We start from the raw sequence: 13058 nt of genomic DNA on the forward strand, positions 1-13058 counted from the left end.
CTACGTGTCAAGCTGTCAGATCAATAAAGTGAAAGGAAAGCCCAGCCAGTCACCCATGACCCAAGTGAAAAAGACCACTTTGGATGAAAGTTTTATCTTATGATAATTTTTTTTTCATGAGCTAGATAAAAATTTGCGAGAATTCGGGTGAGCCTTTCCTCCATATTCTGAGGTTATCAGGTTGGCTCTCACGAGATATGGCCGGGAGCTTATTTTAGTTAGTATTTACTATGCCCTCCAGACCAGATGGTGGCGGTAAAGCACCTAAGAACTGCTGCTCCAACTGCCAGAAAACATTGGAGAAGAAAAACCGTTGCATGTTTCTTGCGGGAACATCTTAAGATAACAGCGCCAGTCATCTCATTCATCTCATCTCATTATCTCTAGCCGCTTTATCCTATTCTACAGGGTCGCAGGCAAGCTGGAGCCTATCCCAGCTGACTACGGGCGAAAGGCGGGGTACACCCTGGACAAGTCGCCAGGTCATCACAGGGCTGACACATAGACACAGACAACCATTCACACTCACATTCACACCTACGGTCAATTTAGAGTCACCAGTTAACCTAACCTGCATGTCTTTGGACTGTGGGGGAAACCGGAGCACCCAGAGGAAACCCACACGGACACAGGGAGAACATGCAAACTCCACACAGAAAGGCCCTCGCCGGCCACGGGGCTCGAACCCAGACCTTCTTGTTGTGAGGCGATAGCACTAATCACCAGTTAACCGTGCCGCCCCAGCGCCAGTAATCATTACGTTAAATATTTCAAATAAAATGTCTTGTGTAGGTTATATCTAATGCAATTAAAAATACAAATGCATTGTTTTGCCTTTGTTTGAATGTCCGTTGCGCTTTAAACCCTGAGGTAAGCGAAAATAAAGCTGTGAGGCCGAATCCCAAATGGGTGTCCATTGTTCAAGTCCACTACATTCAGTATGATGGAATGCTGTGTGCTCCCTATGTAGTGCACTATTTATCCAGTAAGGAGAGATTTGGAATTTGGCCTTTGTGATGTGTTTTAGTGAGCATAACCTGCTTATTTTTGTGTTTAAAGTATTGAAATAATTTTAACTTGTTCAAAGTCACTTTTTACGAGCAGTTTGCACTAATCAAGATAAAAAACCAATTCGTATAAATTTACTTCACCTAGTTTTTTTTTTGTAGTTTTATGTTTTTGTTTAACCTTTTAACAATCGACCTCAACATGAATTATTTTTAAAGCTTCATGAGCAGCTTTACATAATCCTCTAGTTTTTATTTTTATGGAAATATCAAAGGTGTTAATGATATTATCTTTGTTTAAAGCTGTTATAATGAGTTCAGCAGGAGACAGACAGTGCTCTTCCAGGACCTCTCAGGCTCCTGATCCCTCACAGGTAAAGCTCAAGAATGAGGTTAAAGTGCATATCACGGGTAAATTCAGGAGCAAGATCAATGTAATTCTCCTATTTTATATTAAACTTTGGTCAAATATCTGTAACATTCTGCATTCTCTGCGATTTTTTTTTTTTTACCTTGCGCAATACCAGAAAAATTAAGTTGAAATCAAGCCATTTGAGGCGAATTGGTCCGCCTCTGAAAAAACTTGGCATTTGGATTTCCCAGCAAACATTGATTTTTGTGACGTCGCGTGTGGGACGCCTCCTTCTGAATCCTACGTCAGCGCTGGTTTGTTTATGAGAAAACGACCCGGTGGTTTTCTGCAAATTTCTTCAACGTTATCGCGTAATTATTAAAATGGTTAACAGACGTATTGTAGGAGGGTGTAGGAACACCAATCTTGATGGGATTAGTACTCATCGTTTTCCAAAAGACCAGACAATGAGAGAGAAATGGGAGCACTTTGTGCGAGGCACCCGGAAAAACTGGCAACATGCAACAGACCACAGCATCATATACGGGGCTCGCTTCATAAAGCCCGACGACTTTGAGAACTATTTGCAGTGGGAAATGAGCTTCAAGAAGCAACTTGATCTGAAAAAAGATGCAGTTCCATCTGTTAAAATGGCCAAAGCAACACCGTCTCCATTTGAGTCAGCGTCACCAAAGGAGCCAGCCGTGTTCGTCTCCCCTGACAGAAGACGAAGTGCCGCATCCACTGAGGCCCTTGAAGCCGAGGACCAAGCAGAGCCGAGAAAAAGACCAAGAAAATTGGCAGTTCCCAAGTTGACTGTTGCCAGGGTAAGAAATAAGAGAGACTATACTCTAAGTTAGGTGTTCCTGTGTTTGTCTCTCAGCCTGCTGGCGGATCCGTACGTGACATCACGAATCTGGATCAATATGGCTCCAGACTCCCTTGGGATTTTTACAGACGCGTTTTATTTTATTTTTTTCTGCTGTAGACAGATGGCCTTGTGCAAAATTATCCTTCTGGATGACTGTGTAAAGGGACATACTTTCATATAAAAAAAAAAACGAAATTGGTCCAGAATATGCACTTTAACACTTGACCAGTCTTTGTATTTTGCTGCCTTGTTTCTCTACCAGCCTACAAGCTGTCCTGCTAATCACCCAAAACCTAACAATACCTAAGGCCCTTCTCACACTACAGCTTGCGATGGGTTTGCAAATACTTGGCAATGAGAAATTGGTAGCATCGCCACCAATCGTGTGATGCAAGGCAAATGTCAAAGTTTCGCGAGTTGTTTTTTGGTGTCCCTGTCTTGTGAGTGACCAACAGCATTGTGAAAAATGCCAGTGCCTGCATTAAAATTTGGTGGCGATGTTTTCGCTGACAAACTAAATAGCGAATACTCGCACGTGGGTTTGGGAATACTTCCTGAAGCCCGGGGAACCTTCTTCGAGCTTCTTGAGATGTATTTGTCTTGAATCCACGTCCACGATGCTCGCAGGAGATTCATCAGCAGAGCGGCTTGACATAGCCTAATCTTCCCCAAGATTTAAAAAGTGTATTTACATTTGGGTATTGTTCGGAGCGTGTTGTGCACGCTCTTGGGACCCAGTTATTATGGAAAATGCCTGATGCTGATTTGAGCGCAATCCGCACGCACATATGACACTATTTTTCCAGAGGCTTTGTTTAGTATTTTGTCAAGTATGCGACATTAGCAGATCTAAGTGTAGGAAGAATGTTTATTAGCAGGTGTGATATTTACAAAAAGAAAATGTGAGGCAAGGCCAAAGTAACAAAACACAAATGAAATCAAAAGCAAAACACAAAGCAGAGTATTTAACCAGAGTCATAATCATGGCTAGAAACAAATGTGGCGATAATGATGATACTTCGCAAAGTCTCTGTGAATACATCATCCTTATATGCGCATGCTGATTTGAACTCAAATCAGTATCAGGTGTTTCCCATAATGACTGGGTCCCATGATCACGCACAATGCACTCCGTGAGAGTGCATAGCCGCACAAGCTCCACCGGACTCAAGTGCGTGAAGCTGTGACGGTCAAGTGTTCACCTGCTGTGTGACCACAACTTTTAGCTCACCTGTACCTTGTCAAGCATCGCCACCAAAACGTCTCATTTTAATCGATAACCCATTGCAAAGCATTGCGAGCTGTAGTGTGACCGTAGCGTAATGAAAAAGGAAATCTGAAGTATTTTCTGAATGTGTTATTCTTGTTTGCTCTTTAGCTGTATGAAGACGTGAAAATCGAGATTTCAGGTGGAGGGACATCTGAAGTGTCAGGAATCTGTGTGAAGAAAGAAGAGACACTGGAGTTGAACATCTACAACCATGGAAACAACTTCGAGAACCCACCTGAAGTTCTCTCAATTAAAGAGATCCTGACAATAAAGACTACCTCTGTACGAGATCAGGAGCTCAGTAACACTCTCTGATTATTCTACCTGACACAGTATCTAGTGCACTGAAAGTACAATAGTGGGTTATTTTGAGATGGAGCCTCTGTTCAGATAATTTAATCACCAAATCACGACTAAATTAACTTGCATGTTTTTTTTTTATATTTATAGAGAGTTTAATATCATACCTAGGAGTGAGGATAACTAAATATTTTTTCTTTAAATACATATATTTTAAATAGCTGCCCCAACATTCGCTTCAGAATAACACTTGTTTCAAGCTCCATTGATGCGATTCTTTACATGTTCACTCCTCTCAAAGAGGACTGACTCTGGAATGACATGCTCAACAAGCATTTATGGGTGTAATGTTCAGGTGTCCAAATGTGTATACAGGTTTAGGGGAATACTGGTGGTGCATTTTCATAGCCTCATAGCTCTAGGGTTGTGGATTTGATCCTGAGCTCAGGTTATTGTTGCTGTTGAGATTTGCATGTTTTCCCCGTGTCTGTGTAGATTTTCTCTGGGTCCACTGGTTTCCTTCAGATATGGGCAAATAGGCTATGCTTGAATTGCCACTAGGTGTGAATGAGTTTGTTCATGTGTGGGTGCATGATGCCCGGCAGTGGACTGGCATGAGTGTATTCTGGTTTACTGGAAAAATGTGTAGCTCTAGAAATGGCAGAAGTGTCAGCATGCTCAAATACGGAAATGAGTGGTGTGATGAATTGGTGGGGTTTTTTTTCCTCTCTCCCCAAATTCTTATTATTTTTGTTTGTACCTGCCTGCGATTTCCAAACATAGTAGTTGGCCACTTGGTTCTCTTTCCCAAAATACAGAACAAACACGTAGCCTAATTTAAATCAACTGTGACCATGACCAAGCATTTACTAAGGATGCTGTAAAAACAGTGTCTTGCAAAAGTATTCATCCCTCTTGGTGTTTTTACTGTTTTGTTGTGTTCCAAGCTGGAAGTAAAATGTATTTATGGGGTGTTAGCACCATTTGATTTACACAATATGCCTACCACTTTAAAGGTGCAAATTATTTTATTTATTTGTTTGCTTGTATAAAATTTGTGACACAAACAATTACAATGAAAAAAAAAAGAAATCTGGACTGTGTATAGGTATTCAACCCCAAAGTCAATACTTTGTAGAGCCATATTTTGCTGCAATTACAGCAGCAAGTTTCTTGGGGTATGTCTCTAGTAGTTTAACACATTTGGCCACTGGGATTTTTTCCCATTCCTCAGGGCAAAACTGCTCCAGCTCCTTCAAGTTAGATGGGTTGCATTGGTGTACAGCAGTCTTCAAGTTATGCCACAGATTCTCAATTGGATTGAGGTCTGGGCTTTGATTAGACCATTCCAAAACATTTAAATATTTCCCTTGAAACCACTCCAGTGTAGCTTTAACAGCATGTTTAGGGTCATTGTCCTGTTGGAATTTGAACCTTGTCCTAGTCTCAATCCTCTGGCTGACTCAAACAGGTTTTTCTCCAGGATTGCCCTGTATTTAGTGCCATCCATTTTTCCTTCAATCCTGACCAGCTTTTCTGTTGCTGCAGATGAAAAACATCCCCACAGCATGATTCTCAGGGTGATGGGAAGTTTTGGGTTTGCGCCACACATGGCGTTTCCCATGATAGCCAAAAAGTTCAATTTTAGTGCCATCTGACCAGAGAATCTTCTTCCATGTGTTTAGGGAGTCTGCCACATGCTGTTGGGCAAACTCCAAACGTGTTTTCTTATTTTTGTCTTAATGCAATGGCTTTTTTACTGGCCACTCTTCCATAATGCCCCACTCTGTGGAGTGTACGGTTTAAAGTGGTCCTATGGACAGATACTCCCATCTCCGCTGTGGATCTTTGCAGCTCCTTCAGTGTTGTCTTTAGTGTCTTTGTTGCTTCTCTGATTAATGCCCTCCTTGCCTGGTCTGCGAGTTTTGGTGGGCGGCCTTCTCTTGTCAGGTGCCATATTCTTCTCTCATGCCATATTTTTTCCATTTTGCTGTCATGGATTTAATTGTGCTCTGTGGGATAGTGAAAGTTTGGGATTTATATGTTATTTACCAGCTAGGAGGTCTGTATCGTGAAATACCGTGACCGAGGTCTTGAAAGTGCTTAGCGAGGCCTTCTGGGCCGAGGTCAGTATTCAAGGCTGAGGTCACGGTATTTCACCATACGGACCGACCTTAAGCTGGTAAATAATATATATATTTTTTCTTTACCAAATTCTAACAGAAAACGAGAGTGCCTGAAAGGGAAAACCGAGCCGAGGGGAGCCACCATTTTGAATCCTCATTCATGGCTGTAATGTAAATTGCTTCCTCCTCGGTATACAAGTGCACTTCCATGGCAGGAAAAAAAAACTAAATTTTGCCACCTATGTAGTCCCCTATTTAAGCAAAATTGAGTCATTCAGGATTCAGCCATGTTTTTGCTTGCGTTAGCAAGTTAGAGGTTTTTAGCTTTCTCCTGAAATGTTTTCTTTTATTTTACCTTCCTCAGGGTAGTAAAACTCGCTTTCGCTGTGAACACTGTCGTTATAGCTATCCATGCTGTAAAATTAATGCTATTTTGAATCCTCATTCACGGCTGTAATGCAAATGGCTTCCACCTCAGTATACAAGTGCACTTCCATGGCAGGAAAAAAAAACTACATTTTGCCGCCTATGTAGTCCCCTATTTATACAAATAGGAGTCATTCAGGATTTAGCCATGTTTTTGCTCGGCGTTAGCAAGTTAGAAGTTTTTAGCTTTCTCCTGAAATGTTTTCTTTTATTTCTTCTTCCTCAGGGTAGTAAAACTCGCTTTCGCTTTGAAGACTGTCATTATCGATGTCCATGATGTAAAATTAGTGCTATTTTCCTGAGAAACTGTGGCACAAATTTATAAGATTTTTGATAATCTTATAAATAAATCTTATTTAAAAAAAAAAGATAAATGTTGACAAAAAATTCTACTATGTTTGTTGTTGTTGTGAACACATGAATCACCAGAGGTCTGTAATCGGGGTCCGTACCATAGGATACAGACCTGCTCGCCAGCCAATCAGAGTGCAGGATTTGATGGAAACCTCACATTGAAAAAAAAGTGTTTATTTAATAACTCAACCCTGATCTATACTTCTCCACAGCTTTGTTTCTGACCTGTTTGGAGGCTCCTTGGTTTTCATATTGCTTGCTTAGTAGTGTTGCAGAGTCAGGGTTCTTCCAGAACAAGTTGATTTATACAGACATCATATGACAGATCATGTGACACTTTGCACACAGGTGGATCTTAATCAACCAATTATGTGATTTATGAAGTTAATTGTTGGACTAGCTCTTATTTAGGGGTTTCATACGAAAGGTGAATACTTATGCACACTTTTTAGATTTCTGTTTTTTAACCTTAATTTGTCACAATTTAAAAAATAAAATAAAATTTGGCAATTAACAGGGTAGGCATGTTGTGTAAATCAAATGGTGATACCCCCCCCCCCCCCCCCCAAAAAAAAAAAAAAAATCCATTTTAATGCGACAGAACAGGAGAAACACCAAGGGGGATGAATACTTTTGCAAGACACTGTATATTACGCAGCAACACATTTTCATGTTTAATGAACATGGTTTTATTCTTTGTGGAATGAAATGATAGCCTTAAAATATTTTGACTGGCTTGATTGGAGACCATTTAAAGTCTTGGCGAATTTGAAATCAACAGCAGAACTTATGGCCATGTTTAATAATGAAAGTAAGAGCCTTTCCTCATGGCTGCGTGGCCAGAAGAAAAGCTTTGTTAGTGAAGCGAATGGAAGAAAAGGCTTCAGTTTGCGAGAGAGCATAAAGATGGAGCAATCGAAAAAGGTCATGTGGTTTGATGAGTCCAGGTGGGTGCAACAAGGTAAGAAGGGAAGTGCATGAAGCAATGCAGCCATCATGCATAGTGGCCAATATACAGTGTAATGATTTGAGCTTGCTTCATTTGTTCACGTCTAGGCTCAGCAACATTATGTGCTAATAAATTGAAATTGGTTGATTACTTGAATGTACTGATTGTGTGCCGTAATCAAAGCCGAAGGTTGTCCAATGAAATATTTATTTATTTATTCATTTGGCCAGGCAGTGTATGTGTCAATGGAGGAACCCTGAGAGTCACTGTTTGCCCAGATCAGGCACTGGCATCCCATCAGGTGTGTGGACCAACATGTATAGTCTGACCATAGTCCTCATGAAGTCAGGAACCCCCAAGATCCCCTCCAAGAAGAAGCTTTTATTTTGTCACGTGTACACTGAGGCACAGTAAAATTCCTCCTCTGCCTCCTCTTTAACCCACCTGAAGCAGTGAACACATGCATGTGCACACAAGTGAGCAATGAGCATACGCATACCCAGAACAGTGGGCAGCTATGCTACAGTGCCCAGGGAGCAGTTGCTCAAGGGCAATTCAGCCATGATTTGGAGGGGAAAGTGCTGTTTATTCAGGTATGATGGGTCATAAAAAACCAAAAGTTCACTTGGGTGTTGTCGCTCAAGACCATCCAGTGTGCTTTAGGTCATTACTCACAAGGTAAACTATTATTGATGATGGAAAAAGAACATCATCCCATTGACAAATTCCACTTGACACTGAATAAACTCAAAGCTGGTTCTTCTGAAATACTGTAGATTGTACAAGCATTTCACGTCAGTTCCTGGTGAGGACCATGAAGAAAATTGTGTCCTGTCTTTAAACAAAATTATTGTTTGAAAAAGAAGTGTAGCATCAGGTGAAAAAGGAAGGAAAATTACTTATAAAAAGGAACTGACTGTTTTCTCAAAATGATTTGTGGATGGGATCAAGAAACATTTGTGGATAAGATGAAGGACAGGTTTTTGCTCTTTGTCAGTCTGGTTACGTTCGGGCTCATTAATCATTTTTGTGAACTCTCAGCCTAAAATGTCTCCTATACCAATGTGCCAGCCCCAATGCTGCATCAATGCTCGTATGCAACACACTAGGGAATATATGGCACGTTGCAGCTTGAGACAGTCCAGATCAGTCACTTATCTGTCACTTGCTACAAATTGAACTGGCTGGCACACTATCTGAACAATTGCAGCGTGCCCCTTTTTTAATAGACTTGCATTTCTCTTTTAACTAAATGACTGGTCCGAGACATCTTAATTCATGTATTTATGTTGGCTTACTTCTTTATTAAATCTATTAATATGAATTGACAGTTTTGCAAAATTTCACAGTATTTAATTTTTTTTAAATTGGTGTGTAATTTAAATGAATAAGCAAATTAAACTTGACAGTATAATCTGTACATAAATCAGTATGTAAGAATGTAAACATTTTGGCCACTCAGATCCATTGGGCTATGGCTAGTGCTGCTCTGAGCTGCTTTTCCAGCACCTTATTGAATCTACCAATATTCCAAGATAGAGGCTCCTGTATCTTAACTCTCAGACTTTCAGAATTGTTTGTTTGGTCTCAGCACCTCAGAAGCTGGCTAAAGCTGCTGTTGAGGATTATTTGGCATTGAAGTAGCTCCTTTGAGGACTGCAGAACTGCATTATTCTGATGATGTAAGATACAGGATCTGTGAGCTTCTCTAATCTGGTATGGCACATACTGACCTGTCCCACTTTACTTCGTTCTGTGATGTTTGCTGTGCTAATCCATCCATCTGGTGGCTGACTTCTTTTCATGGCAGGAGATAACTTCAGAGAAGTGTTAACTGTTTGACAAACTGTCTGATTTGTGTCAAGTGAAGTGTCACTTAAGTAGATATGTTCATCACAGAAATCACCAACAACCCTCTGTAGTCCATGCTGGTGACCCTGATCCATGTGAATTTGTAGACAAGCAGATCCATTCTCAGATCCACTTATTCTCTACTGCTGGTTATTTGAATTACAGGTTAGTAAATCTTCATTCATTTAGAATCCCAAATGATTTTACTTAACCTCAAACATTCCTTGACACTGGGGTAGTGATGTTGCATTTTATAATCTAGTTACATTTCATGTTCACTTTGATATTTTTCTTTCACTTGTTCAGAAGTCAACAACTCGGTGTTGCAATTCTTTTCCTGCACAACATGACCTCTTTCCTCTGCATCCCAATTTTACCTAGACACAAACATCCAGAGATGCCAGGATGAAGAGTATTTGAAACCATGCAGATTGGGAGATAATAAACATGATCTTCACCTACCCTCCAAAGGCTCCAGTAAAAAGCCAACTATAGGGGTGTTCACACGGCAACTTTTACTCCGGTGTAGCACCGGGGCTGCCCCGGTAGAGCGTTCACACGGTACAAAGTTATACCGGTGTAGCCCCTGAAAGCTGCTTAAACCGGTGCAAATCTAACCCTGCTCGGGAGGTGGTTTAAGAAATTTACTCCGGAGTAAATGCTAGTTTGCGGGGCAGCACCGATATAAAATGGGACGTCTGAATGCTACAGGGGTCGACTCGCTACGCGTGAGGAGAGTTGATTACATACGGGCATTGCATAATTTGCATCCTGGTATTTTGCGCTTCCAAAATGGCGAATATCAACAACAACAGAACTGCGTGTCTTCCAGTGTTGCCAGATTGTCAGTTTTAAGTGCATTTTGGTGGATTTGAACATATTTTGGGCTGGAAAAAGTCAGCAATATCTGGCAACACTGGTGTCTTCATCCACGTTGTTTTCCCGGCGCTTGATGATGCCATGACAACCGGGAAAAGGAAGTACATTTTCACGCATGCGCATATTTCATTTCCGCATTATTACTATCGGAAATGATAGTAATAATGATAGGAAATGATAATAATAAAAGGAAATGATATCAAAACTTTATTACTATCAAAGGAAATTATAAAGTTTTTGCTACTATTGCATGGTCGCAGAAACTGCCGTGTGACCGCAAGTGGGGCTGCACCGGTGCTAACACGCTTCTCTCTAGTAAGCAGGGTTGTGACGTGTGAACGCTCCACAAAATTTACACCGGTGTAAGATATATCGCAACAAAATACATCGGTGCAGCATCGATGCAAATATGTGCCGTGTGAACAGGGCTATTATCTGATACTCTCACTTCTGACAATTTTAACAATGATGACCAAAAGGAAATTCACCATTGCTCAGAACGTGGAACAAATTTTGGTCATCAGAGTGCTCTCCAAAAACATGAACAAGTTCACATAAGAGAAAAGCCATATCACTGCTCACAGTGTGGAAAGAGTTTTACTCAAAAGAGTGCCCGCCAAAAACACCAGCGCATTCACACAGGAGAGAAGCCATATCACTGTTCACAGTGTGGAAAGAGTTTTACTCAAAAGAGTCATCTGCAAGAACACCAGCGCATTCACACAGGGGAAAAACCATATCACTGCTCACAGTGTGGAATGAGTTTTACTCATCAGAGTGCTCTCCTACAACACCAGCGCATTCACACAGGAGCGAAGCCGCATCAGTGCTCACAGTGTGGAAAGCTTTTCACTCAAAAGAGTCATCTCCAAGAACACCAGCGCATTCACACAGGGGAGAAGCAATATCACTGTTCACAGTGTGGAAAGAGTTTTACTCAAAAGAGTCATCTGCAAGACCACCAGCACATTCACACAGGGGAAAAACCATATCACTGTTCACAGTGTGGAACAGGTTTTACTCATCAGAGTGCTCTCCAACGACACCAGCGCATTCACATTGGAGCAATGCCATATCAGTGCTCACGGTGTGGAAAGAGTTTTACTCAAAAGCGTCATCTTCAACAACACCAACGCATTCACACAGGAGAGAAGCCTCATTACTGCTCACAGTGTGGAAAGAGTTTTCCTCAAAAGAGTGCTCTTCAGTCACACCAGCGGATTCACACAGGAGAGAAGCCATATCATTGCTCACAGTGTGGAAAGAATGTTGCTCATCAGCGTGCTTGCCAACAACACCAGCACATTCACACAGGAGAGAAGCCTTATCCTTGCTCACAGTGTGGAAAGTGTTTTATTCATCAGAGTCATCTCCAACAACACCAGCGAATTCGCACAGGGTAGAAGCCTCATCACACCTGACAGTATGGACAGTGTTTTACTCATGAGGGTAATCTACACGTTTACCTGTGCATTTGCACCGGGGAAAAGCAGCATCACTGCTCACAGTGTGGAAACACATTTATTCATTCATTTACATTTAAGACACCAAAGTGCATGAACCCGGAGATATTGCATGATGTCTAGTTGTCAAATTTATATTTGTTTATTACTGCTTTTCCTGGAATTAATCTATATTTTGAATGATATATTTCATTTTATATGTATCTTGACTTTTTGTGGAAGGCAGTATATGTAAACTTAGAGTAATGTTCAAAATTAGATTATGGATTTTTTTTTTGGTTGAACTTGAGTAGTCATGATACAAACCATCACCACACAAGTCAGTCATTAACTGCAATACTAATATCAGTGTAATCCAGCAGCATTACACTAGAACAGAACCAGTATACTACTGGAAAGTTTACTTGCCAGTAAACTCAAGTCACATGTAAATAGAGTGGAAACAAAGGCAGCCTTTTAGTTCATTGAGTCTTTTTGCCCATCATCTGCTAATATATTATTTTCTATGGTATTTTTTCCATGGTTATTATACAAGATTTAATCAGTAACATCAAAATAGTTGACTGTGATTTCAGTAAGGGTGTTTGTTCACTCCATGTGTAAGTGTTTGTACTTTCCTAACTCACAATGTACACATATCTGTTCCTTAGATCATGATGATTTTGTCCATGCTCCTGGTTTGCATTATCTAAGCCTCGGGTAATATCAATCTCATCTAGAGTGTGTCCTTTGCATGTACACATCAACATAAGATCAGTACATACAGCGTCTTGCAAAAGTATTCATTGCCCTTGGTGTTTGTCCTGTTTTGTCACATTACAAGCTGGAATTAAAATGGATTTTTAGGGGGTTAGCAACATTTGAGTTACACAACATGCCTACCACATTAAATGTGCAAATTCTCTCTTTTTTATTGTAACACAAACAATAATTAAGATGAAAAAAACCCCAGAAATCTGGACTGGGCATAGGTATTCACACCTTTTGTACGAAACCCCTAAATAAGAGCTGGTCCAACCAATTAACTTCATAAATCACATAATTAGTTGAGTAAGATCCACCTGCGTGCAAAGTGTCATATGACCTCTGTATAAATCAACTTGTTCTGGAAGGACCCCAACTCTGTAACACTACTAAGCAAGCAACATGAAAACCAAGGAGTACTCCAAACAGGTCAGAGACAAAGTTGTGGAGAAGTATAGATCAAGGT

General features: G+C 40.7%; 1 protein-coding gene across 1 annotated transcript; it reads left to right on the forward strand.

Moving 5' to 3' along the window:
* The first annotated feature begins 1318 nt into the window (after window positions 1-1318).
* On the forward strand, window positions 1319-11814 carry LOC132889948 (zinc finger protein 135-like). Its single transcript, XM_060926755.1, has 3 exons — window positions 1319-1381; window positions 3609-3801; window positions 10812-11814. The coding sequence occupies exons 1-3, from the start codon at window positions 1319-1321 to the stop codon at window positions 11786-11788; spliced, it is 1233 nt and encodes a 410-aa protein (XP_060782738.1). The 3' UTR covers window positions 11789-11814.
* The last annotated feature ends 1244 nt before the right edge of the window (window positions 11815-13058 follow it).

This window comes from Neoarius graeffei, chromosome 8 (genome assembly GCF_027579695.1).
Source record: "Neoarius graeffei isolate fNeoGra1 chromosome 8, fNeoGra1.pri, whole genome shotgun sequence".
In the NCBI taxonomy this organism is placed as follows: Eukaryota; Metazoa; Chordata; class Actinopteri; order Siluriformes; family Ariidae; genus Neoarius; species Neoarius graeffei.